The sequence below is a fragment of the Thamnophis sirtalis genome, unplaced genomic scaffold, assembly GCF_051295495.1.
Source record: "Thamnophis sirtalis isolate CommonGarterSnake01/CBP01778 unplaced genomic scaffold, rThaSir2_p1.2 scaffold_18, whole genome shotgun sequence".
In the NCBI taxonomy this organism is placed as follows: Eukaryota; Metazoa; Chordata; class Lepidosauria; order Squamata; family Natricidae; genus Thamnophis; species Thamnophis sirtalis.
The window spans coordinates 627,777-653,937 of record NW_028261398.1 but is presented as its reverse complement, the minus strand read 5'-3'; the positions used below and the strand labels follow the sequence as shown (position 1 = coordinate 653,937).

Below are 26,161 nucleotides of genomic sequence, written 5' to 3'. Positions count from 1 at the left end.
CACCTCAGATACTGATTGTAAAGGGAGAGGCCCACCACCTCATCCTCTGCCTCCCACCAATTCCTCCAGAATCAGCCCCTCAGGTAACTCCTTGACTCTTTCCCAATGAGCTTGTGGGTCCAGCTAATCCCCCCTGTTCCCTTCAGAGGATGCTCTGGGGATTCCAGCTTGAAAACCCAACTGCCTCACCTTCCCTGATACCCCACGTGGGAGCCCACATTTCCCTGGCCACGGGGATACTTACTAGAAACCCTCAGATCAAAGGACTCTTCCGCCACCGTCTTGTTTTGTGAAATGGTTTCTGCGGTGTATCTGCCAGCATCCCCTTTCTCTAGTGAGTGGAGAATTAATGCTCTGCAATCCTCGGATACGGTCACTCGTGTTTCATAGACTGGGAGAGGGACCAGGAGGTCACAGGGCTTCCTAAAAGCCACCACTGCAATATTTTCAGACTTGTTGCCGACAATTTTACTCAAGGAAATTGAATCAAATGATAGATTAGTCTTCACTTTGAATATGGCAAATGATCCCTCATAGCTATACAGTTCTTCTGCTCCATAAGCTCCTGCAAGGTCAAAGAGAAGAAGCCTTCAAGGTTGGTTCACAAGAAACCCTCTAAACATCCCATTTCTGACCCTCAAATTCCAGGAAAACCTTTTCTGAGAAAGGACAACATGGCTCCAGGATAGCAGATATAGTGGGGGTCTCTCTGGGTTCTGGCCTTTGCTTCATACAAAAACAGTGGGGGGTACAAATGTCCTCTGTGGGAACTGAGTCTTTCCCTTAGGGCTCAAAAGGCGGATCATAATCCAATTACAATCAAATGGAAAGGCCAAAGGACAAGATCTAGATGGACACTAAATAATATCATATTGAAAGAAAAAGACTTTATACAGAAAATGAAAAAAAGAACTGGCCTTTTTCTTTAAAGAAAATACAAAAGAAGATACATCAATGCAGAATCTTTGGGATACAATGAAGGCTATTACTAGAGGTCTGATAATAGACTACATAAGGAAGAGAAATTCAAAGAAAAGACAAACGCATAAAGCCCTAGACAACAACTACAAAATACTTGAAAAAGAGTTACAGAGATCTCCACAAAAAAAAAGATGTTAAAATAAAAATGGATATAATTAAACATAAAATGGATCTACTGGAAAAGGAAGAACTGGCACAAAAAATTAGAGGCACCAAACAGAATTATTTTGGAAATGCAAATAAACCAGGCAGATGATTGGCCTATAAACTGAAAAAAGAGGGAGAAGCAAAGAAAATATTCCAATTAAGAGATGAGCAAGGACAAATTCAGTATGGAAACGCTGAGAAAAAGAAAATTATACAAAATTATACAAGACTACTATGCTAAGCTGTATGAACAAGAGAAAATGGAAGAGGGAAGAGTCAAAAAGTATTTACAGGACACTAATCTTCCCCAGATTCAGACGAAACTAGAACAATGTTGGAAAGTAAAATAACAATGATGGAGCTAACAGAAGCACTTAAAAAACAAAATAATGGAAAGGCCCCAGGACCGGATGGATTACCTGTGGAATTCTACAAAACTTGAAGAAACCTTGTCTCTCCCACTCTTAGAAGTTTTTTCAGCACCTCCAGAGAATGGACAGAGCTGCCCCATCTGCACCAGAAGACCCATCACTCCCAGGCAGAGGAGCAGCACCTTGAATCCCACCCCTACTCCAAACAACTGTGGGATATTCTACCTTTTCTCTCCCAACACAATCTCAGCTTCATCTTCGGTCCTTTTTCATGGAGAGAAGAACTTACCAGAACAAACATCCTTTAGGAAGACCGTTTTGGATGCCTTGCTAATCAGATTTTCTGCCCTGCAGGTGACACTGACATTCAGATCCTGGGAGGTGACTTTGATCACAGCATCATCGGGGGAACGATAAGGCCGGTAGATGGGGGATTCCCAGCTGAATTCCACCCTGTCTTTCCAGTCCCCTGTGGAGCAATTCAGCTGCCAGGTTCCATTTCCAGCCCCGTCAGAACTGCAGGTCACTCTCATCTCAGAATTCTGCAAATATCCTGAGCAGGAGATGCAGAGAAACATCACATCACAGTGAGGCATGTGGAGGCCCACCAAGATAGCAGAGACAAAGCACCCCTCATCCTTTGCCTCCCCCCAATTCCTCCTTACACCAAACCAGGGACTTAGGACATGATGATGACTCTCCAGGATCCCCTCCTCAAGGACCCCTCAACATTTCCCCAAAGTTTGTGGGTCCAGCCAGTCCCACCAGATCCACAAAGAGGATCCTGAACTGCCTCTCTGGAGATCCAGCCTCAAAGCCCCCCTGCCTCTCTTCCTGCCACCCCATCTGGGAACCCACTTGGCCTGCTCCAGTCCAGCCTGTGCCCCATGGAGAAGGGAGCCTGGAGGGGGTTGTGATGGGTCCCCACGGGTCCCTTTCCATAGAGGAAGAGCATGCAGGACACAGTTTGAGCTCCGTGTCTAAACCATCGTAGAAATGCCCGTCCTCAGGTGTGCCAAAGCTCCAGGCATGGGAGATGGAGCAGCAGGGAGAAAAATGTAGGTATTGGGGGGGAGGGGCTAAATGTAAGCAAGGCTGATGAGAAGACCTTGAACTGATTTTCATTGCTGAAATGGACAAAAACTACTGTGGTGGACAGAGCATGCTGGGACAGCAGTTCCAATGGAGGGAGCATCAAGCTCAGATACTGGACACCTGAAGCCCCCCTCCCCAAACAGAAAAGCCTCCCAACTCTCCACATCACCTGGGTAAAGGAGGGAGGCCAGGGATTTCCTACCATGGCTGGGATACTTACTTTCTACCTCCAGTTCAAAGGGCTGATATTCCACTTCTTCAGTTGGTAAAGCAATTTCTGCATAATAAAAGCCTCTGTCATCCTGCTCTAGATGGCTGAGTTGCAATGCTCTGCAGTCCTTGGAGACCTTCATTCTGGTCTCCAAAGCTGGGAGGGGGACCTGCAGGCCACAGGGCTTCCCAAAGGTCACCACAGAAATAATTTCAGGCTTGGAGTCATCAATTTTATTCCAGGAAATTGATACAAATGATAGATTAGTCTTGACTTGGAATGTGACAGACTCCCCCACAATGCCTCTCAGAGATACTCTTTTAGTAACTCCTGCAAAGTCAGAGAGAAGAGAGAAGAAGAGCTCAAGATTGGGCCACAAGGGACCTCCGAGCATCCCATTTCTTTGCCTTAGATTCAAGAAAAACCTCTTCTGAGAAAGGACAAAATGGCTCCAGCATAGCGGACATGATGGAGCCTCTCTGGGCCTTGGGCTTTCCTTCTTGAGCAGGGGGCTGGACTAGAAGACCTCCAAGGCCTTATTCTGTTTTATTGTGTTCTATTCCATTCCATTCCTTTCCACTCCATTCTTATTCTATATATTGTTCTGTTCTGTTCTGTTCTGTTCTGTTCTGTTCTATTCTATTCTATTCTATTCTGTTCTATTCTATTCTATTCTACTCAAAGCAAGAGATCCATAGGATCTGAGTCTTTCCCTTGGGGTCAAAAGGATGATCTTCCCCAGCAGAGAGACCCAAAGCTCTACCAAGGCTGACCAGGCCACCTGAAGGAAGGAGGACACCTGACAGGGTCACTAAAGTGCCAGTTGGGTTTAATCTCTCTCTGCCACCAACTGGGACCCCATATGATGCCACCAATTTATTATCTCCCCTTCAACCAGGGTGGAAAGAGCAAGGTCAACAGGGAAAGCTGGAGGGCCCAGAATAGTCCAACTGGTTCTTGTGTGTATCACAGAGGGTTAGACTAGAAGGTCCTTGCGGTGCTTTCCAACAGCATCTGCAGAAGCCCAGCTCTTGTTCCTGGATTCCCACTCCGAAGATAGTAATAGCAATAGCAGTAGACTTATATACCGCTTCATAGGCCTTTCAGGCCTCTCTAAGCGGTTTACAGAGAGTCAGCATATTGCCCCCAACAATCTGGGTCCTCATTTTACCCACCTCGGAAGGATGGAAGGCTGAGTCAACCCTGAGCCGGTGAGATTTGAACCGCTGACCTGCTGATCTAGCAGTAGCCTGCAGTGCTGCATTTAACCACTGCGCCACTTTGGCTTGAAGATACCAAAGTGGTTTTTAGAGTTTATGACCCAGATCCTTGTTGGGCATAAGGATGAGTGTGAGGACTCAAAGAGGCCAGGTGAACCCAAGAAGAATAGAAACCACCATCAAGATGGCCATTGGATTGTTGGTTGCAGCCCAACCTCTTTCCAACTCTTATGGTTCTCCTGCACGAACAGCTGTGGGAAGTTCATTTTTGGAGATCTTTTCTCTCCAAATTCAAGGTCAGCTTCATCTTTGGTCCAGCACAAACTTGCTTTAAGGAGACTGTTCTGGATGCCTCATTAACCAGGTTTTCTGCTCTGCAGCTGACATAGAGATCAAGCTCTCAGAGAAGGAGTAAATAAGACCCCAATCAAGTAACTATCAAGAACTTTCCTACCAACACTGACAGGGCAAGTCACTTATATATAAACAGACCATAAACCCCACTCCTTTCTAGCACTGACGACGTTAACCAGTTGGATAATAAAATGTCTGGAAGAAAACAGCCAAGCTCCAGGAGCACCAAGGACCACTCTGGAGAAGGCCTTGATTACAGAACCCCTGAGTGTGGGTTCCTTGTTCTGGACATCTGAGATCTAGCTGAATCTCACCCCATCTTCCCAGGTCTCTGTAGAGGAATTTAGCTGCCATGTTCCACTTCCAGCCCCATCAGGAGTACAAAGGACTTTCAGATCATCTTTTGACCACATAAATCACAGGAAGGGCAAAGAAGGAGGAGAAGGAGCAACAGCAGAGCCACCCATTTTGGTTGCAAATAAGAATCCCACAACCCTCCCCCCATCACCTCAGATACTGATTGTAAAGGGAGAGGCCCACCACCTCATCCTCTGCCTCCCACCAATTCCTCCAGAATCAGCCCCTCAGGTAACTCCTTGACTCTTTCCCAATGAGCTTGTGGGTCCAGCTAATCCCCCCTGTTCCCTTCAGAGGATGCTCTGGGGATTCCAGCTTGAAAACCCAACTGCCTCACCTTCCCTGATACCCCACGTGGGAGCCCACATTTCCCTGGCCACGGGGATACTTACTAGAAACCCTCAGATCAAAGGACTCTTCCGCCACCGTCTTGTTTTGTGAAATGGTTTCTGCGGTGTATCTGCCAGCATCCCCTTTCTCTAGTGAGTGGAGAATTAATGCTCTGCAATCCTCGGATACGGTCACTCGTGTTTCATAGACTGGGAGAGGGACCAGGAGGTCACAGGGCTTCCTAAAAGCCACCACTGCAATATTTTCAGACTTGTTGCCGACAATTTTACTCAAGGAAATTGAATCAAATGATAGATTAGTCTTCACTTTGAATGTGGCAAATGATCCCTCATAGCTATACAGTTCTTCTGCTCCATAAGCTCCTGCAAGGTCAAAGAGAAGAAGCCTTCAAGGTTGGTTCACAAGAAACCCTCTAAACATCCCATTTCTGACCCTCAAATTCCAGGAAAACCTTTTCTGAGAAAGGACAACATGGCTCCAGGATAGCAGATATAGTGGGGGTCTCTCTGGGTTCTGGCCTTTGCTTCATACAAAAACAGTGGGGGGTACAAATGTCCTCTGTGGGAACTGAGTCTTTCCCTTGGGGCTCAAAAGGTGGATCATAATCCAATTACAATCAAATGGAAAGGCCAAAGGACAAGATCTAGATGGACACTAAATAATATCATATTGAAAGAAAAAGACTTTATACAGAAAATGAAAAAAGAACTGGCCTTTTTCTTTAAAGAAAATACAAAAGAAGATACATCAATGCAGAATCTTTGGGATACAATGAAGGCTATTACTAGAGGTCTGATAATAGACTACATAAGGAAGAGAAATTCAAAGAAAAGACAAACGCATAAAGCCCTAGACAACTACTACAAAATACTTGAAAAAGAGTTACAGAGATCTCCACAAAAAAAAAGATGTTAAAATAAAAATGGATATAATTAAACATAAAATGGATCTACTGGAAAAGGAAGAACTGGCACAAAAAATTAGAGGCACCAAACAGAATTATTTTGGAAATGCAAATAAACCAGGCAGATGATTGGCCTATAAACTGAAAAAAGAGGGAGAAGCAAAGAAAATATTCCAATTAAGAGATGAGCAAGGACAAATTCAGTATGGAAACGCTGAGAAAAAGAAAATTATACAAAATTATACAAGACTACTATGCTAAGCTGTATCAACAAGAGAAAATGGAAGAGGGAAGAGTCAAAAAGTATTTACAGGACACTAATCTTCCCCAGATTCAGACGAAACTAGAACAATGTTGGAAAGTAAAATAACAATGATGGAGCTAACAGAAGCACTTAAAAAACAAAATAATGGAAAGGCCCCAGGACCGGATGGATTACCTGTGGAATTCTACAAAACTTGAAGAAACCTTGTCTCTCCTACTCTTAGAAGTTTTTTCAGCACCTCCAGAGAATGGACAGAGCTGCCCCATCTGCACCAGAAGACCCATCACTCCCAGGCAGAGGAGCAGCACCTTGAATCCCACCCCTACTCCAAACAACTGTGGGATATTCTACCTTTTCTCTCCCAACACAATCTCAGCTTCATCTTCGGTCCTTTTTCATGGAGAGAAGAACTTACCAGAACAAACATCCTTTAGGAAGACCGTTTTGGATGCCTTGCTAATCAGATTTTCTGCCCTGCAGGTGACACTGACATTCAGATCCTGGGAGGTGACTTTGATCACAGCATCATCGGGGGAACGATAAGGCCGGTAGATGGGGGATTCCCAGCTGAATTCCACCCTGTCTTTCCAGTCCCCTGTGGAGCAATTCAGCTGCCAGGTTCCATTTCCAGCCCCGTCAGAACTGCAGGTCACTCTCATCTCAGAATTCTGCAAATATCCTGAGCAGGAGATGCAGAGAAACATCACATCACAGTGAGGCATGTGGAGGCCCACCAAGATAGCAGAGACAAAGCACCCCTCATCCTTTGCCTCCCCCCAATTCCTCCTTACACCAAACCAGGGACTTAGGACATGATGATGACTCTCCAGGATCCCCTCCTCAAGGACCCCTCAACATTTCCCCAAAGTTTGTGGGTCCAGCCAGTCCCACCAGATCCACAAAGAGGATCCTGAACTGCCTCTCTGGAGATCCAGCCTCAAAGCCCCCCTGCCTCTCTTCCTGCCACCCCATCTGGGAACCCACTTGGCCTGCTCCAGTCCAGCCTGTGCCCCATGGAGAAGGGAGCCTGGAGGGGGTTGTGATGGGTCCCCACGGGTCCCTTTCCATAGAGGAAGAGCATGCAGGACACAGTTTGAGCTCCGTGTCTAAACCATCGTAGAAATGCCCGTCCTCAGGTGTGCCAAAGCTCCAGGCATGGGAGATGGAGCAGCAGGGAGAAAAATGTAGGTATTGGGGGGGAGGGGCTAAATGTAAGCAAGGCTGATGAGAAGACCTTGAACTGATTTTCATTGCTGAAATGGACAAAAACTACTGTGGTGGACAGAGCATGCTGGGACAGCAGTTCCAATGGAGGGATCATCAAGTTCAGATACTGGACACCTGAAGCCCCCCTCCCCAAACAGAAAAGCCTCCCAACTCTCCACATCACCTGGGTAAAGGAGGGAGGCCAGGGATTTCCTACCATGGCTGGGATACTTACTTTCTACCTCCAGTTCAAAGGGCTGATATTCCACTTCTTCAGTTGGTAAAGCAATTTCTGCATAATAAAAGCCTCTGTCATCCTGCTCTAGATGGCTGAGTTGCAATGCTCTGCAGTCCTTGGAGACCTTCATTCTGGTCTCCAAAGCTGGGAGGGGGACCTGCAGGCCACAGGGCTTCCCAAAGGTCACCACAGAAATAATTTCAGGCTTGGAGTCATCAATTTTATTCCAGGAAATTGATACAAATGATAGATTAGTCTTGACTTGGAATGTGACAGACTCCCCCACAATGCCTCTCAGAGATACTCTTTTAGTAACTCCTGCAAAGTCAGAGAGAAGAGAGAAGAAGAGCTCAAGATTGGGCCACAAGGGACCTCCGAGCATCCCATTTCTTTGCCTTAGATTCAAGAAAAACCTCTTCTGAGAAAGGACAAAATGGCTCCAGCATAGCGGACATGATGGAGCCTCTCTGGGCCTTGGGCTTTCCTTCTTGAGCAGGGGGCTGGACTAGAAGACCTCCAAGGCCTTATTCTGTTTTATTGTGTTCTATTCCATTCCATTCCTTTCCACTCCATTCTTATTCTATATATTGTTCTGTTCTGTTCTGTTCTGTTCTGTTCTGTTCTGTTCTGTTCTGTTCTATTCTATTCTATTCTATTCTGTTCTATTCTATTCTATTCTACTCAAAGCAAGAGATCCATAGGATCTGAGTCTTTCCCTTGGGGTCAAAAGGATGATCTGCCCCAGCAGAGAGACCCAAAGCTCTACCAAGGCTGACCAGGCCACCTGAAGGAAGGAGGACACCTGACAGGGTCACTAAAGTGCCAGTTGGGTTTAATCTCTCTCTGCCACCAACTGGGACCCCATATGATGCCACCAATTTATTATCTCCCCTTCAACCAGGGTGGAAAGAGCAAGGTCAACAGGGAAAGCTGGAGGGCCCAGAATAGTCCAACTGGTTCTTGTGTGTATCACAGAGGGTTAGACTAGAAGGTCCTTGCGGTGCTTTCCAACAGCATCTGCAGAAGCCCAGCTCTTGTTCCTGGATTCCCACTCCGAAGATAGTAATAGCAATAGCAGTAGACTTATATACCGCTTCATAGGCCTTTCAGGCCTCTCTAAGCGGTTTACAGAGAGTCAGCATATTGCCCCCAACAATCTGGGTCCTCATTTTACCCACCTCGGAAGGATGGAAGGCTGAGTCAACCCTGAGCCGGTGAGATTTGAACCGCTGACCTGCTGATCTAGCAGTAGCCTGCAGTGCTGCATTTAACCACTGCGCCACCTTGGCTTGAAGATACCAAAGTGGTTTTTAGAGTTTATGACCCAGATCCTTGTTGGGCATAAGGATGAGTGTGAGGACTCAAAGAGGCCAGGTGAACCCAAGAAGAATAGAAACCACCATCAAGATGGCCATTGGATTGTTGGTTGCAGCCCAACCTCTTTCCAACTCTTATGGTTCTCCTGCATGAACAGCTGTGGGAAGTTCATTTTTGGAGATCTTTTCTCTCCAAATTCAAGGTCAGCTTCATCTTTGGTCCAGCACAAACTTGCTTTAAGGAGACTGTTCTGGATGCCTCATTAACCAGGTTTTCTGCTCTGCAGCTGACATAGAGATCAAGCTCTCAGAGAAGGAGTAAATAAGACCCCAATCAAGTAACTATCAAGAACTTTCCTACCAACACTGACAGGGCAAGTCACTTATATATAAACAGACCATAAACCCCACTCCTTTCTAGCACTGACGACGTTAACCAGTTGGATAATAAAATGTCTGGAAGAAAACAGCCAAGCTCCAGGAGCACCAAGGACCACTCTGGAGAAGGCCTTGATTACAGAACCCCTGAGTGTGGGTTCCTTGTTCTGGACATCTGAGATCTAGCTGAATCTCACCCCATCTTCCCAGGTCTCTGTAGAGGAATTTAGCTGCCATGTTCCACTTCCAGCCCCATCAGGAGTACAAAGGACTTTCAGATCATCTTTTGACCACATAAATCACAGGAAGGGCAAAGAAGGAGGAGAAGGAGCAACAGCAGAGCCACCCATTTTGGTTGCAAATAAGAATCCCACAACCCTCCCCCCATCACCTCAGATACTGATTGTAAAGGGAGAGGCCCACCACCTCATCCTCTGCCTCCCACCAATTCCTCCAGAATCAGCCCCTCAGGTAACTCCTTGACTCTTTCCCAATGAGCTTGTGGGTCCAGCTAATCCCCCCTGTTCCCTTCAGAGGATGCTCTGGGGATTCCAGCTTGAAAACCCAACTGCCTCACCTTCCCTGATACCCCACGTGGGAGCCCACATTTCCCTGGCCACGGGGATACTTACTAGAAACCCTCAGATCAAAGGACTCTTCTGCCACCGTCTTGTTTTGTGAAATGGTTTCTGCGGTGTATCTGCCAGCATCCCCTTTCTCTAGTGAGTGGAGAATTAATGCTCTGCAATCCTCGGATACGGTCACTCGTGTTTCATAGACTGGGAGAGGGACCAGGAGACCACAGGGCTTCCTAAAAGCCACCACTGCAATATTTTCAGACTTGTTGCCGACAATTTTACTCAAGGAAATTGAATCAAATGATAGATTAGTCTTCACTTTGAATATGGCAAATGATCCCTCATATCTATACAGTTCTTCTGCTCCATAAGCTCCTGCAAGGTCAAAGAGAAGAAGCCTTCAAGGTTGGTTCACAAGAAACCCTCTAAACATCCCATTTCTGACCCTCAAATTCCAGGAAAACCTTTTCTGAGAAAGGACAACATGGCTCCAGGATAGCAGATATAGTGGGGGTCTCTCTGGGTTCTGGCCTTTGCTTCATACAAAAACAGTGGGGGGTACAAATGTCCTCTGTGGGAACTGAGTCTTTCCCTTGGGGCTCAAAAGGTGGATCATAATCCAATTACAATCAAATGGAAAGGCCAAAGGACAAGATCTAGATGGACACTAAATAATATCATATTGAAAGAAAAAGACTTTATACAGAAAATGAAAAAAGAACTGGCCTTTTTCTTTAAAGAAAATACAAAAGAAGATACATCAATGCAGAATCTTTGGGATACAATGAAGGCTATTACTAGAGGTCTGATAATAGACTACATAAGGAAGAGAAATTCAAAGAAAAGACAAACGCATAAAGCCCTAGACAACAACTACAAAATACTTGAAAAAGAGTTACAGAGATCTCCACAAAAAAAAAGATGTTAAAATAAAAATGGATATAATTAAACATAAAATGGATCTACTGGAAAAGGAAGAACTGGCACAAAAAATTAGAGGCACCAAACAGAATTATTTTGGAAATGCAAATAAACCAGGCAGATGATTGGCCTATAAACTGAAAAAAGAGAGAGAAGCAAAGAAAATATTCCAATTAAGAGATGAGCAAGGACAAATTCAGTATGGAAACGCTGAGAAAAAGAAAATTATACAAAATTATACAAGACTACTATGCTAAGCTGTATCAACAAGAGAAAATGGAAGAGGGAAGAGTCAAAAAGTATTTACAGGACACTAATCTTCCCCAGATTCAGACGAAACTAGAACAATGTTGGAAAGTAAAATAACAATGATGGAGCTAACAGAAGCACTTAAAAAACAAAATAATGGAAAGGCCCCAGGACCGGATGGATTACCTGTGGAATTCTACAAAACTTGAAGAAACCTTGTCTCTCCTACTCTTAGAAGTTTTTTCAGCACCTCCAGAGAATGGACAGAGCTGCCCCATCTGCACCAGAAGACCCATCACTCCCAGGCAGAGGAGCAGCACCTTGAATCCCACCCCTACTCCAAACAACTGTGGGATATTCTACCTTTTCTCTCCCAACACAATCTCAGCTTCATCTTCGGTCCTTTTTCATGGAGAGAAGAACTTACCAGAACAAACATCCTTTAGGAAGACCGTTTTGGATGCCTTGCTAATCAGATTTTCTGCCCTGCAGGTGACACTGACATTCAGATCCTGGGAGGTGACTTTGATCACAGCATCATCGGGGGAACGATAAGGCCGGTAGATGGGGGATTCCCAGCTGAATTCCACCCTGTCTTTCCAGTCCCCTGTGGAGCAATTCAGCTGCCAGGTTCCATTTCCAGCCCCGTCAGAACTGCAGGTCACTCTCATCTCAGAATTCTGCAAATATCCTGAGCAGGAGATGCAGAGAAACATCACATCACAGTGAGGCATGTGGAGGCCCACCAAGATAGCAGAGACAAAGCACCCCTCATCCTTTGCCTCCCCCCAATTCCTCCTTACACCAAACCAGGGACTTAGGACATGATGATGACTCTCCAGGATCCCCTCCTCAAGGACCCCTCAACATTTCCCCAAAGTTTGTGGGTCCAGCCAGTCCCACCAGATCCACAAAGAGGATCCTGAACTGCCTCTCTGGAGATCCAGCCTCAAAGCCCCCCTGCCTCTCTTCCTGCCACCCCATCTGGGAACCCACTTGGCCTGCTCCAGTCCAGCCTGTGCCCCATGGAGAAGGGAGCCTGGAGGGGGTTGTGATGGGTCCCCACGGGTCCCTTTCCATAGAGGAAGAGCATGCAGGACACAGTTTGAGCTCCGTGTCTAAACCATCGTAGAAATGCCCGTCCTCAGGTGTGCCAAAGCTCCAGGCATGGGAGATGGAGCAGCAGGGAGAAAAATGTAGGTATTGGGGGGGAGGGGCTAAATGTAAGCAAGGCTGATGAGAAGACCTTGAACTGATTTTCATTGCTGAAATGGACAAAAACTACTGTGGTGGACAGAGCATGCTGGGACAGCAGTTCCAATGGAGGGAGCATCAAGCTCAGATACTGGACACCTGAAGCCCCCCTCCCCAAACAGAAAATCCTCCCAACTCTCCACATCACCTGGGTAAAGGAGGGAGGCCAGGGATTTCATACCATGGCTGGGATACTTACTTTCTACCTCCAGTTCAAATAGCTGATATTCCACTTCTTCAGTTGGTAAAGCAATTTCTGCATAATAAAAGCCTCTGTCATCCTGCTCTAGATGGCTGAGTTGCAATGCTCTGCAGTCCTTGGAGACCTTCATTCTGGTCTCCAAAGCTGGGAGGGGGACCTGCAGGCCACAGGGCTTCCCAAAGGTCACCACAGAAATAATTTCAGGCTTGGAGTCATCAATTTTATTCCAGGAAATTGATACAAATGATAGATTAGTCTTGACTTGGAATGTGACAGACTCCCCCACAATGCCTCTCAGAGATACTCTTTTAGTAACTCCTGCAAAGTCAGAGAGAAGAGAGAAGAAGAGCTCAAGATTGGGCCACAAGGGACCTCCGAGCATCCCATTTCTTTGCCTTAGATTCAAGAAAAACCTCTTCTGAGAAAGGACAAAATGGCTCCAGCATAGCGGACATGATGGAGCCTCTCTGGGCCTTGGGCTTTCCTTCTTGAGCAGGGGGCTGGACTAGAAGACCTCCAAGGCCTTATTCTGTTTTATTCTGTTCTATTCCATTCCATTCCTTTCCACTCCATTCTTATTCTATATATTGTTCTGTTCTGTTCTGTTCTGTTCTGTTCTGTTCTGTTCTGTTCTGTTCTATTCTATTCTATTCTATTCTATTCTACTCAAAGCAAGAGATCCATAGGATCTGAGTCTTTCCCTTGGGGTCAAAAGGATGATCTGCCCCAGCAGAGAGACCCAAAGCTCTACCAAGGCTGACCAGGCCACCTGAAGAAAGGAGGACACCTGACAGGGTCACTAAAGTGCCAGTTGGGTTTAATCTCTCTCTGCCACCAACTGGGACCCCATATGATGCCACCAATTTATTATCTCCCCTTCAACCAGGGTGGAAAGAACAAGGTCAACAGGGAAAGCTGGAGGGCCCAGAATAGTCCAACTGGTTCTTGTGTGTATCGTAGAGGGTTAGACTAGAAGGTCCTTGCAGTGCTTTCCAACAGCATCTGCAGAAGCCCAGCTCTTGTTCCTGGATTCCCACTCCGAAGATAGTAATAGCAATAGCAGTAGAGTTATATACCGCTTCATAGGCCTTTCAGGCCTCTCTAAGCGGTTTACAGAGAGTCAGCATATTGCCCCCAACAATCTGGGTCCTCATTTTACCCACCTCGGAAGGATGGAAGGCTGAGTCAACCCTGAGCCGGTGAGATTTGAACCGCTGACCTGCTGATCTAGCAGTAGCCTGCAGTGCTGCATTTAACCACTGCGCCACCTTGGCTTGAAGATACCAAAGTGGTTTTTAGAGTTTATGACCCAGATCCTTGTTGGGCATAAGGATGAGTGTGAGGACTCAAAGAGGCCAGGTGAACCCAAGAAGAATAGAAACCACCATCAAGATGGCCATTGGATTGTTGGTTGCAGCCCAACCTCTTTCCAACTCTTATGGTTCTCCTTCACGAACAGCTGTGGGAAGTTCATTTTTGGAGATCTTTTCTCTCCAAATTCAAGGTCAGCTTCATCTTTGGTCCAGCACAAACTTGCTTTAAGGAGACTGTTCTGGATGCCTCATTAACCAGGTTTTCTGCTCTGCAGCTGACATAGAGATCAAGCTCTCAGAGAAGGAGTAAATAAGACCCCAATCAAGTAACTATCAAGAACTTTCCTACCAACACTGACAGGGCAAGTCACTTATATATAAACAGACCATAAACCCCACTCCTTTCTAGCACTGACGACGTTAACCAGTTGGATAATAAAATGTCTGGAAGAAAACAGCCAAGCTCCAGGAGCACCAAGGACCACTCTGGAGAAGGCCTTGATTACAGAACCCCTGAGTGTGGGTTCCTTGTTCTGGACATCTGAGATCTAGCTGAATCTCACCCCATCTTCCCAGGTCTCTGTAGAGGAATTTAACTGCCATGTTCCACTTCCAGCCCCATCAGGAGTACAAAGGACTCTCAGATCATCTTTTGACCACAGAAATCACAGGAAGGGCAAAGAAGGAGGAGAAGGAGCAACAGCAGAGCCACCCATTTTGGTTGCAAATAAGAATCCCACAACCCTCCCCCCATCACCTCAGATACTGATTGTAAAGGGAGAGGCCCACCACCTCATCCTCTGCCTCCCACCAATTCCTCCAGAATCAGCCCCTCAGGTAACTCCTTGACTCTTTCCCAATGAGCTTGTGGGTCCAGCTAATCCCCCCTGTTCCCTTCAGAGGATGCTCTGGGGATTCCAGCTTGAAAACCCAACTGCCTCACCTTCCCTGATACCCCACGTGGGAGCCCACATTTCCCTGGCCACGGGGATACTTACTAGAAACCCTCAGATCAAAGGACTCTTCCGCCACCGTCTTGTTTTGTGAAATGGTTTCTGCGGTGTATCTGCCAGCATCCCCTTTCTCTAGTGAGTGGAGAATTAATGCTCTGCAATCCTCGGATACGGTCACTCGTGTTTCATAGACTGGGAGAGGGACCAGGAGGTCACAGGGCTTCCTAAAAGCCACCACTGCAATATTTTCAGACTTGTTGCCGACAATTTTACTCAAGGAAATTGAATCAAATGATAGATTAGTCTTCACTTTGAATATGGCAAATGATCCCTCATAGCTATACAGTTCTTCTGCTCCATAAGCTCCTGCAAGGTCAAAGAGAAGAAGCCTTCAAGGTTGGTTCACAAGAAACCCTCTAAACATCCCATTTCTGACCCTCAAATTCCAGGAAAACCTTTTCTGAGAAAGGACAACATGGCTCCAGGATAGCAGATATAGTGGGGGTCTCTCTGGGTTCTGGCCTTTGCTTCATACAAAAACAGTGGGGGGTACAAATGTCCTCTGTGGGAACTGAGTCTTTCCCTTAGGGCTCAAAAGGCGGATCATAATCCAATTACAATCAAATGGAAAGGCCAAAGGACAAGATCTAGATGGACACTAAATAATATCATATTGAAAGAAAAAGACTTTATACAGAAAATGAAAAAAAGAACTGGCCTTTTTCTTTAAAGAAAATACAAAAGAAGATACATCAATGCAGAATCTTTGGGATACAATGAAGGCTATTACTAGAGGTCTGATAATAGACTACATAAGGAAGAGAAATTCAAAGAAAAGACAAACGCATAAAGCCCTAGACAACAACTACAAAATACTTGAAAAAGAGTTACAGAGATCTCCACAAAAAAAAAGATGTTAAAATAAAAATGGATATAATTAAACATAAAATGGATCTACTGGAAAAGGAAGAACTGGCACAAAAAATTAGAGGCACCAAACAGAATTATTTTGGAAATGCAAATAAACCAGGCAGATGATTGGCCTATAAACTGAAAAAAGAGGGAGAAGCAAAGAAAATATTCCAATTAAGAGATGAGCAAGGACAAATTCAGTATGGAAACGCTGAGAAAAAGAAAATTATACAAAATTATACAAGACTACTATGCTAAGCTGTATGAACAAGAGAAAATGGAAGAGGGAAGAGTCAAAAAGTATTTACAGGACACTAATCTTCCCCAGATTCAGACGAAACTAGAACAATGTTGGAAAGTAAAATAACAATGATGGAGCTAACAGAAGCACTTAAAAAACAAAATAATGGAAAGGCCCCAGGACCGGATGGATTACCTGTGGAATTCTACAAAACTTGAAGAAACCTTGTCTCTCCCACTCTTAGAAGTTTTTTCAGCACCTCCAGAGAATGGACAGAGCTGCCCCATCTGCACCAGAAGACCCATCACTCCCAGGCAGAGGAGCAGCACCTTGAATCCCACCCCTACTCCAAACAACTGTGGGATATTCTACCTTTTCTCTCCCAACACAATCTCAGCTTCATCTTCGGTCCTTTTTCATGGAGAGAAGAACTTACCAGAACAAACATCCTTTAGGAAGACCGTTTTGGATGCCTTGCTAATCAGATTTTCTGCCCTGCAGGTGACACTGACATTCAGATCCTGGGAGGTGACTTTGATCACAGCATCATCGGGGGAACGATAAGGCCGGTAGATGGGGGATTCCCAGCTGAATTCCACCCTGTCTTTCCAGTCCCCTGTGGAGCAATTCAGCTGCCAGGTTCCATTTCCAGCCCCGTCAGAACTGCAGGTCACTCTCATCTCAGAATTCTGCAAATATCCTGAGCAGGAGATGCAGAGAAACATCACATCACAGTGAGGCATGTGGAGGCCCACCAAGATAGCAGAGACAAAGCACCCCTCATCCTTTGCCTCCCCCCAATTCCTCCTTACACCAAACCAGGGACTTAGGACATGATGATGACTCTCCAGGATCCCCTCCTCAAGGACCCCTCAACATTTCCCCAAAGTTTGTGGGTCCAGCCAGTCCCACCAGATCCACAAAGAGGATCCTGAACTGCCTCTCTGGAGATCCAGCCTCAAAGCCCCCCTGCCTCTCTTCCTGCCACCCCATCTGGGAACCCACTTGGCCTGCTCCAGTCCAGCCTGTGCCCCATGGAGAAGGGAGCCTGGAGGGGGTTGTGATGGGTCCCCACGGGTCCCTTTCCATAGAGGAAGAGCATGCAGGACACAGTTTGAGCTCCGTGTCTAAACCATCGTAGAAATGCCCGTCCTCAGGTGTGCCAAAGCTCCAGGCATGGGAGATGGAGCAGCAGGGAGAAAAATGTAGGTATTGGGGGGGAGGGGCTAAATGTAAGCAAGGCTGATGAGAAGACCTTGAACTGATTTTCATTGCTGAAATGGACAAAAACTACTGTGGTGGACAGAGCATGCTGGGACAGCAGTTCCAATGGAGGGAGCATCAAGCTCAGATACTGGACACCTGAAGCCCCCCTCCCCAAACAGAAAAGCCTCCCAACTCTCCACATCACCTGGGTAAAGGAGGGAGGCCAGGGATTTCCTACCATGGCTGGGATACTTACTTTCTACCTCCAGTTCAAAGGGCTGATATTCCACTTCTTCAGTTGGTAAAGCAATTTCTGCATAATAAAAGCCTCTGTCATCCTGCTCTAGATGGCTGAGTTGCAATGCTCTGCAGTCCTTGGAGACCTTCATTCTGGTCTCCAAAGCTGGGAGGGGGACCTGCAGGCCACAGGGCTTCCCAAAGGTCACCACAGAAATAATTTCAGGCTTGGAGTCATCAATTTTATTCCAGGAAATTGATACAAATGATAGATTAGTCTTGACTTGGAATGTGACAGACTCCCCCACAATGCCTCTCAGAGATACTCTTTTAGTAACTCCTGCAAAGTCAGAGAGAAGAGAGAAGAAGAGCTCAAGATTGGGCCACAAGGGACCTCCGAGCATCCCATTTCTTTGCCTTAGATTCAAGAAAAACCTCTTCTGAGAAAGGACAAAATGGCTCCAGCATAGCGGACATGATGGAGCCTCTCTGGGCCTTGGGCTTTCCTTCTTGAGCAGGGGGCTGGACTAGAAGACCTCCAAGGCCTTATTCTGTTTTATTGTGTTCTATTCCATTCCATTCCTTTCCACTCCATTCTTATTCTATATATTGTTCTGTTCTGTTCTGTTCTGTTCTGTTCTGTTCTATTCTATTCTATTCTATTCTGTTCTATTCTATTCTATTCTACTCAAAGCAAGAGATCCATAGGATCTGAGTCTTTCCCTTGGGGTCAAAAGGATGATCTGCCCCAGCAGAGAGACCCAAAGCTCTACCAAGGCTGACCAGGCCACCTGAAGAAAGGAGGACACCTGACAGGGTCACTAAAGTGCCAGTTGGGTTTAATCTCTCTCTGCCACCAACTGGGACCCCATATGATGCCACCAATTTATTATCTCCCCTTCAACCAGGGTGGAAAGAGCAAGGTCAACAGGGAAAGCTGGAGGGCCCAGAATAGTCCAACTGGTTCTTGTGTGTATCACAGAGGGTTAGACTAGAAGGTCCTTGCGGTGCTTTCCAACAGCATCTGCAGAAGCCCAGCTCTTGTTCCTGGATTCCCACTCCGAAGATAGTAATAGCAATAGCAGTACACTTATATACCGCTTCATAGGCCTTTCAGGCCTCTCTAAGCGGTTTACAGAGAGTCAGCATATTGCCCCCAACAATCTGGGTCCTCATTTTACCCACCTCCGAAGGATGGAAGGCTGAGTCAACCCTGAGCCGGTGAGATTTGAACCGCTGACCTGCTGATCTAGCAGTAGCCTGCAGTGCTGCATTTAACCACTGCGCCACCTTGGCTTGAAGATACCAAAGTGGTTTTTAGAGTTTATGACCCAGATCCTTGTTGGGCATAAGGATGAGTGTGAGGACTCAAAGAGGCCAGGTGAACCCAAGAAGAATAGAAACCACCATCAAGATGGCCATTGGATTGTTGGTTGCAGCCCAACCTCTTTCCAACTCTTATGGTTCTCCTGCATGAACAGCTGTGGGAAGTTCATTTTTGGAGATCTTTTCTCTCCAAATTCAAGGTCAGCTTCATCTTTGGTCCAGCACAAACTTGCTTTAAGGAGACTGTTCTGGATGCCTCATTAACCAGGTTTTCTGCTCTGCAGCTGACATAGAGATCAAGCTCTCAGAGAAGGAGTAAATAAGACCCCAATCAAGTAACTATCAAGAACTTTCCTACCAACACTGACAGGGCAAGTCACTTATATATAAACAGACCATAAACCCCACTCCTTTCTAGCACTGACGACGTTAACCAGTTGGATAATAAAATGTCTGGAAGAAAACAGCCAAGCTCCAGGAGCACCAAGGACCACTCTGGAGAAGGCCTTGATTACAGAACCCCTGAGTGTGGGTTCCTTGTTCTGGACATCTGAGATCTAGCTGAATCTCACCCCATCTTCCCAGGTCTCTGTAGAGGAATTTAGCTGCCATGTTCCACTTCCAGCCCCATCAGGAGTACAAAGGACTTTCAGATCATCTTTTGACCACATAAATCACAGGAAGGGCAAAGAAGGAGGAGAAGGAGCAACAGCAGAGCCACCCATTTTGGTTGCAAATAAGAATCCCACAACCCTCCCCCCATCACCTCAGATACTGATTGTAAAGGGAGAGGCCCACCACCTCATCCTCTGCCTCCCACCAATTCCTCCAGAATCAGCCCCTCAGGTAACTCCTTGACTCTTTCCCAATGAGCTTGTGGGTCCAGCTAATCCCCCCTGTTCCCTTCAGAGGATGCTCTGGGGATTCCAGCTTGAAAACCCAACTGCCTCACCTTCCCTGATACCCCACGTGGGAGCCCACATTTCCCTGGCCACGGGGATACTTACTAGAAACCCTCAGATCAAAGGACTCTTCCGCCACCGTCTTGTTTTGTGAAATGGTTTCTGCGGTGTATCTGCCAGCATCCCCTTTCTCTAGTGAGTGGAGAATTAATGCTCTGCAATCCTCGGATACGGTCACTCGTGTTTCATAGACTGGGAGAGGGACCAGGAGACCACAGGGCTTCCTAAAAGCCACCACTGCAATATTTTCAGACTTGTTGCCGACAATTTTACTCAAGGAAATTGAATCAAATGATAGATTAGTCTTCACTTTGAATATGGCAAATGATCCCTCATATCTATACAGTTCTTCTGCTCCATAAGCTCCTGCAAGGTCAAAGAGAAGAAGCCTTCAAGGTTGGTTCACAAGAAACCCTCTAAACATCCCATTTCTGACCCTCAAATTCCAGGAAAACCTTTTCTGAGAAAGGACAACATGGCTCCAGGATAGCAGATATAGTGGGGGTCTCTCTGGGTTCTGGCCTTTGCTTCATACAAAAACAGTGGGGGGTACAAATGTCCTCTGTGGGAACTGAGTCTTTCCCTTGGGGCTCAAAAGGTGGATCATAATCCAATTACAATCAAATGGAAAGGCCAAAGGACAAGATCTAGATGGACACTAAATAATATCATATTGAAAGAAAAAGACTTTATACAGAAAATGAAAAAAGAACTGGCCTTTTTCTTTAAAGAAAATACAAAAGAAGATACATCAATGCAGAATCTTTGGGATACAATGAAGGCTATTACTAGAGGTCTGATAATAGACTACATAAGGAAGAGAAATTCAAAGAAAAGACAAACGCATAAAGCCCTAGACAACAACTACAAAATACTTGAAAAAGAGTTACAGAGATCTCCACAAAAAAAAAGATGTTAAAATAAAAATGGATATAATTAAACATAAAATGGATCTACTGGAAAAGGAAGAACTGGCACAAAAAATTAGAGGCACCAAACAGAATTATTTTGGAAATGCAAATAAACCAGGCAGATGATTGGCCTATAAACTGAAAAAAGAGAGAGAAGCAAAGAAAATATTCCAATTAAGAGATGAGCAAGGACAAATTCAGTATGGAAACGCTGAGAAAAAGAAAATTATACAAAATTATACAAGACTACTATGCTAAGCTGTATCAACAAGAGAAAATGGAAGAGGGAAGAGTCAAAAAGTATTTACAGGACACTAATCTTCCCCAGATTCAGACGAAACTAGAACAATGTTGGAAAGTAAAATAACAATGATGGAGCTAACAGAAGCACTTAAAAAACAAAATAATGGAAAGGCCCCAGGACCGGATGGATTACCTGTGGAATTCTACAAAACTTGAAGAAACCTTGTCTCTCCTACTCTTAGAAGTTTTTTCAGCACCTCCAGAGAATGGACAGAGCTGCCCCATCTGCACCAGAAGACCCATCACTCCCAGGCAGAGGAGCAGCACCTTGAATCCCACCCCTACTCCAAACAACTGTGGGATATTCTACCTTTTCTCTCCCAACACAATCTCAGCTTCATCTTCGGTCCTTTTTCATGGAGAGAAGAACTTACCAGAACAAACATCCTTTAGGAAGACCGTTTTGGATGCCTTGCTAATCAGATTTTCTGCCCTGCAGGTGACACTGACATTCAGATCCTGGGAGGTGACTTTGATCACAGCATCATCGGGGGAACGATAAGGCCGGTAGATGGGGGATTCCCAGCTGAATTCCACCCTGTCTTTCCAGTCCCCTGTGGAGCAATTCAGCTGCCAGGTTCCATTTCCAGCCCCGTCAGAACTGCAGGTCACTCTCATCTCAGAATTCTGCAAATATCCTGAGCAGGAGATGCAGAGAAACATCACATCACAGTGAGGCATGTGGAGGCCCACCAAGATAGCAGAGACAAAGCACCCCTCATCCTTTGCCTCCCCCCAATTCCTCCTTACACCAAACCAGGGACTTAGGACATGATGATGACTCTCCAGGATCCCCTCCTCAAGGACCCCTCAACATTTCCCCAAAGTTTGTGGGTCCAGCCAGTCCCACCAGATCCACAAAGAGGATCCTGAACTGCCTCTCTGGAGATCCAGCCTCAAAGCCCCCCTGCCTCTCTTCCTGCCACCCCATCTGGGAACCCACTTGGCCTGCTCCAGTCCAGCCTGTGCCCCATGGAGAAGGGAGCCTGGAGGGGGTTGTGATGGGTCCCCACGGGTCCCTTTCCATAGAGGAAGAGCATGCAGGACACAGTTTGAGCTCCGTGTCTAAACCATCGTAGAAATGCCCGTCCTCAGGTGTGCCAAAGCTCCAGGCATGGGAGATGGAGCAGCAGGGAGAAAAATGTAGGTATTGGGGGGGAGGGGCTAAATGTAAGCAAGGCTGATGAGAAGACCTTGAACTGATTTTCATTGCTGAAATGGACAAAAACTACTGTGGTGGACAGAGCATGCTGGGACAGCAGTTCCAATGGAGGGAGCATCAAGCTCAGATACTGGACACCTGAAGCCCCCCTCCCCAAACAGAAAATCCTCCCAACTCTCCACATCACCTGGGTAAAGGAGGGAGGCCAGGGATTTCATACCATGGCTGGGATACTTACTTTCTACCTCCAGTTCAAAGGGCTGATATTCCACTTCTTCAGTTGGTAAAGCAATTTCTGCATAATAAAAGCCTCTGTCATCCTGCTCTAGATGGCTGAGTTGCAATGCTCTGCAGTCCTTGGAGACCTTCATTCTGGTCTCCAAAGCTGGGAGGGGGACCTGCAGGCCACAGGGCTTCCCAAAGGTCACCACAGAAATAATTTCAGGCTTGGAGTCATCAATTTTATTCCAGGAAATTGATACAAATGATAGATTAGTCTTGACTTGGAATGTGACAGACTCCCCCACAATGCCTCTCAGAGATACTCTTTTAGTAACTCCTGCAAAGTCAGAGAGAAGAGAGAAGAAGAGCTCAAGATTGGGCCACAAGGGACCTCCGAGCATCCCATTTCTTTGCCTTAGATTCAAGAAAAACCTCTTCTGAGAAAGGACAAAATGGCTCCAGCATAGCGGAAATGATGGAGCCTCTCTGGGCCTTGGGCTTTCCTTCTTGAGCAGGGGGCTGGACTAGAAGACCTCCAAGGCCTTATTCTGTTTTATTCTGTTCTATTCCATTCCATTCCTTTCCACTCCATTCTTATTCTATATATTGTTCTGTTCTGTTCTGTTCTGTTCTGTTCTGTTCTGTTCTGTTCTGTTCTGTTCTATTCTATTCTATTCTATTCTATTCTACTCAAAGCAAGAGATCCATAGGATCTGAGTCTTTCCCTTGGGGTCAAAAGGATGATCTGCCCCAGCAGAGAGACCCAAAGCTCTACCAAGGCTGACCAGGCCACCTGAAGAAAGGAGGACACCTGACAGGGTCACTAAAGTGCCAGTTGGGTTTAATCTCTCTCTGCCACCAACTGGGACCCCATATGATGCCACCAATTTATTATCTCCCCTTCAACCAGGGTGGAAAGAACAAGGTCAACAGGGAAAGCTGGAGGGCCCAGAATAGTCCAACTGGTTCTTGTGTGTATCGTAGAGGGTTAGACTAGAAGGTCCTTGCAGTGCTTTCCAACAGCATCTGCAGAAGCCCAGCTCTTGTTCCTGGATTCCCACTCCGAAGATAGTAATAGCAATAGCAGTAGAGTTATATACCGCTTCATAGGCCTTTCAGGCCTCTCTAAGCGGTTTACAGAGAGTCAGCATATTGCCCCCAACAATCTGGGTCCTCATTTTACCCACCTCGGAAGGATGGAAGGCTGAGTCAACCCTGAGCCGGTGAGATTTGAACCGCTGACCTGCTGATCTAGCAGTAGCCTGCAGTGCTGCATTTAACCACTGCGCCACCTTGGCTTGAAGATACCAAAGTGGTTTTTAGAGTTTATGACCCAGATCCTTGTTGGGCATAAGGATGAGTGTGAGGACTCAAAGAGGCCAGGTGAACCCAAGAAGAATAGAAACCACCATCAAGATGGCCATTGGATTGTTGGTTGCAGCCCAACCTCTTTCCAACTCTTATGGTTCTCCTTCACGAACAGCTGTGGGAAGTTCATTTTTGGAGATCTTTTCTCTCCAAATTCAAGGTCAGCTTCATCTTTGGTCCAGCACAAACTTGCTTTAAGGAGACTGTTCTGGATGCCTCATTAACCAGGTTTTCTGCTCTGCAGCTGACATAGAGATCAAGCTCTCAGAGAAGGAGTAAATAAGACCCCAATCAAGTAACTATCAAGAACTTTCCTACCAACACTGACAGGGCAAGTCACTTATATATAAACAGACCATAAACCCCACTCCTTTCTAGCACTGACGACGTTAACCAGTTGGATAATAAAATGTCTGGAAGAAAACAGCCAAGCTCCAGGAGCACCAAGGACCACTCTGGAGAAGGCCTTGATTACAGAACCCCTGAGTGTGGGTTCCTTGTTCTGGACATCTGAGATCTAGCTGAATCTCACCCCATCTTCCCAGGTCTCTGTAGAGGAATTTAACTGCCATGTTCCACTTCCAGCCCCATCAGGAGTACAAAGGACTCTCAGATCATCTTTTGACCACAGAAATCACAGGAAGGGCAAAGAAGGAGGAGAAGGAGCAACAGCAGAGCCACCCATTTTGGTTGCAAATAAGAATCCCACAACCCTCCCCCCATCACCTCAGATACTGATTGTAAAGGGAGAGGCCCACCACCTCATCCTCTGCCTCCCACCAATTCCTCCAGAATCAGCCCCTCAGGTAACTCCTTGACTCTTTCCCAATGAGCTTGTGGGTCCAGCTAATCCCCCCTGTTCCCTTCAGAGGATGCTCTGGGGATTCCAGCTTGAAAACCCAACTGCCTCACCTTCCCTGATACCCCACGTGGGAGCCCACATTTCCCTGGCCACGGGGATACTTACTAGAAACCCTCAGATCAAAGGACTCTTCCGCCACCGTCTTGTTTTGTGAAATGGTTTCTGCGGTGTATCTGCCAGCATCCCCTTTCTCTAGTGAGTGGAGAATTAATGCTCTGCAATCCTCGGATACGGTCACTCGTGTTTCATAGACTGGGAGAGGGACCAGGAGGTCACAGGGCTTCCTAAAAGCCACCACTGCAATATTTTCAGACTTGTTGCCGACAATTTTACTCAAGGAAATTGAATCAAATGATAGATTAGTCTTCACTTTGAATATGGCAAATGATCCCTCATAGCTATACAGTTCTTCTGCTCCATAAGCTCCTGCAAGGTCAAAGAGAAGAAGCCTTCAAGGTTGGTTCACAAGAAACCCTCTAAACATCCCATTTCTGACCCTCAAATTCCAGGAAAACCTTTTCTGAGAAAGGACAACATGGCTCCAGGATAGCAGATATAGTGGGGGTCTCTCTGGGTTCTGGCCTTTGCTTCATACAAAAACAGTGGGGGGTACAAATGTCCTCTGTGGGAACTGAGTCTTTCCCTTAGGGCTCAAAAGGCGGATCATAATCCAATTACAATCAAATGGAAAGGCCAAAGGACAAGATCTAGATGGACACTAAATAATATCATATTGAAAGAAAAAGACTTTATACAGAAAATGAAAAAAAGAACTGGCCTTTTTCTTTAAAGAAAATACAAAAGAAGATACATCAATGCAGAATCTTTGGGATACAATGAAGGCTATTACTAGAGGTCTGATAATAGACTACATAAGGAAGAGAAATTCAAAGAAAAGACAAACGCATAAAGCCCTAGACAACAACTACAAAATACTTGAAAAAGAGTTACAGAGATCTCCACAAAAAAAAAGATGTTAAAATAAAAATGGATATAATTAAACATAAAATGGATCTACTGGAAAAGGAAGAACTGGCACAAAAAATTAGAGGCACCAAACAGAATTATTTTGGAAATGCAAATAAACCAGGCAGATGATTGGCCTATAAACTGAAAAAAGAGAGAGAAGCAACGAAAATATTCCAATTAAGAGATGAGCAAGGACAAATTCAGTATGGAAACGCTGAGAAAAAGAAAATTATACAAAATTATACAAGACTACTATGCTAAGCTGTATGAACAAGAGAAAATGGAAGAGGGAAGAGTCAAAAAGTATTTACAGGACACTAATCTTCCCCAGATTCAGACGAAACTAGAACAATGTTGGAAAGTAAAATAACAATGATGGAGCTAACAGAAGCACTTAAAAAACAAAATAATGGAAAGGCCCCAGGACCGGATGGATTACCTGTGGAATTCTACAAAACTTGAAGAAACCTTGTCTCTCCCACTCTTAGAAGTTTTTTCAGCACCTCCAGAGAATGGACAGAGCTGCCCCATCTGCACCAGAAGACCCATCACTCCCAGGCAGAGGAGCAGCACCTTGAATCCCACCCCTACTCCAAACAACTGTGGGATATTCTAC

At 45.8% G+C, this 26,161-nt stretch overlaps 7 protein-coding genes across 7 annotated transcripts in view; 1 reads left to right on the top strand and 6 right to left on the bottom strand.

Moving 5' to 3' along the window:
• LOC148042286 (SLAM family member 6-like) overlaps positions 1-26,161 on the top strand; it is a 979,974-nt gene that overhangs the window by 414,608 nt on the left and 539,205 nt on the right. The gene's annotated exons all lie outside the window — the stretch shown is intronic.
• On the bottom strand, positions 186-4,733 carry LOC148042299 (SLAM family member 9-like). The gene is made up of 4 exons (XM_087703025.1): positions 4,694-4,733; positions 2,815-3,135; positions 1,789-2,052; positions 186-565 (listed from the first exon to the last, which is right to left on the bottom strand). The coding sequence occupies exons 1-4, from the start codon at positions 4,731-4,733 to the stop codon at positions 186-188; spliced, it is 1,005 nt and encodes a 334-aa protein (XP_087559151.1).
• On the bottom strand, positions 5,070-9,631 carry LOC148042298 (SLAM family member 9-like). Its single transcript, XM_087703024.1, has 4 exons — positions 9,592-9,631; positions 7,698-8,018; positions 6,672-6,935; positions 5,070-5,449 (listed from the first exon to the last, which is right to left on the bottom strand). Exons 1-4 carry the CDS (start codon positions 9,629-9,631, stop codon positions 5,070-5,072), a joined length of 1,005 nt encoding a protein of 334 aa, XP_087559150.1.
• LOC148042297 (SLAM family member 9-like) lies at positions 9,968-14,514 on the bottom strand. Its single transcript, XM_087703023.1, has 4 exons — positions 14,475-14,514; positions 12,596-12,916; positions 11,570-11,833; positions 9,968-10,347 (listed from the first exon to the last, which is right to left on the bottom strand). Exons 1-4 carry the CDS (start codon positions 14,512-14,514, stop codon positions 9,968-9,970), a joined length of 1,005 nt encoding a protein of 334 aa, XP_087559149.1.
• LOC148042296 (SLAM family member 9-like) lies at positions 14,851-19,398 on the bottom strand. Its single transcript, XM_087703022.1, has 4 exons — positions 19,359-19,398; positions 17,480-17,800; positions 16,454-16,717; positions 14,851-15,230 (listed from the first exon to the last, which is right to left on the bottom strand). The coding sequence occupies exons 1-4, from the start codon at positions 19,396-19,398 to the stop codon at positions 14,851-14,853; spliced, it is 1,005 nt and encodes a 334-aa protein (XP_087559148.1).
• Positions 19,735-26,161, bottom strand: part of LOC148042294 (uncharacterized) — a 59,519-nt gene continuing 53,092 nt past the window's right edge. The window contains exon 6 of the mRNA XM_087703019.1: positions 19,735-20,114. Coding sequence (XP_087559145.1) covers positions 19,735-20,114 — 380 coding nt within the window. The remainder of the gene's footprint in view (positions 20,115-26,161) is intronic.
• LOC148042295 (SLAM family member 9-like) lies at positions 20,914-24,286 on the bottom strand. Its single transcript, XM_087703021.1, has 4 exons — positions 24,247-24,286; positions 22,363-22,683; positions 21,337-21,600; positions 20,914-20,918 (listed from the first exon to the last, which is right to left on the bottom strand). The coding sequence occupies exons 1-4, from the start codon at positions 24,284-24,286 to the stop codon at positions 20,914-20,916; spliced, it is 630 nt and encodes a 209-aa protein (XP_087559147.1).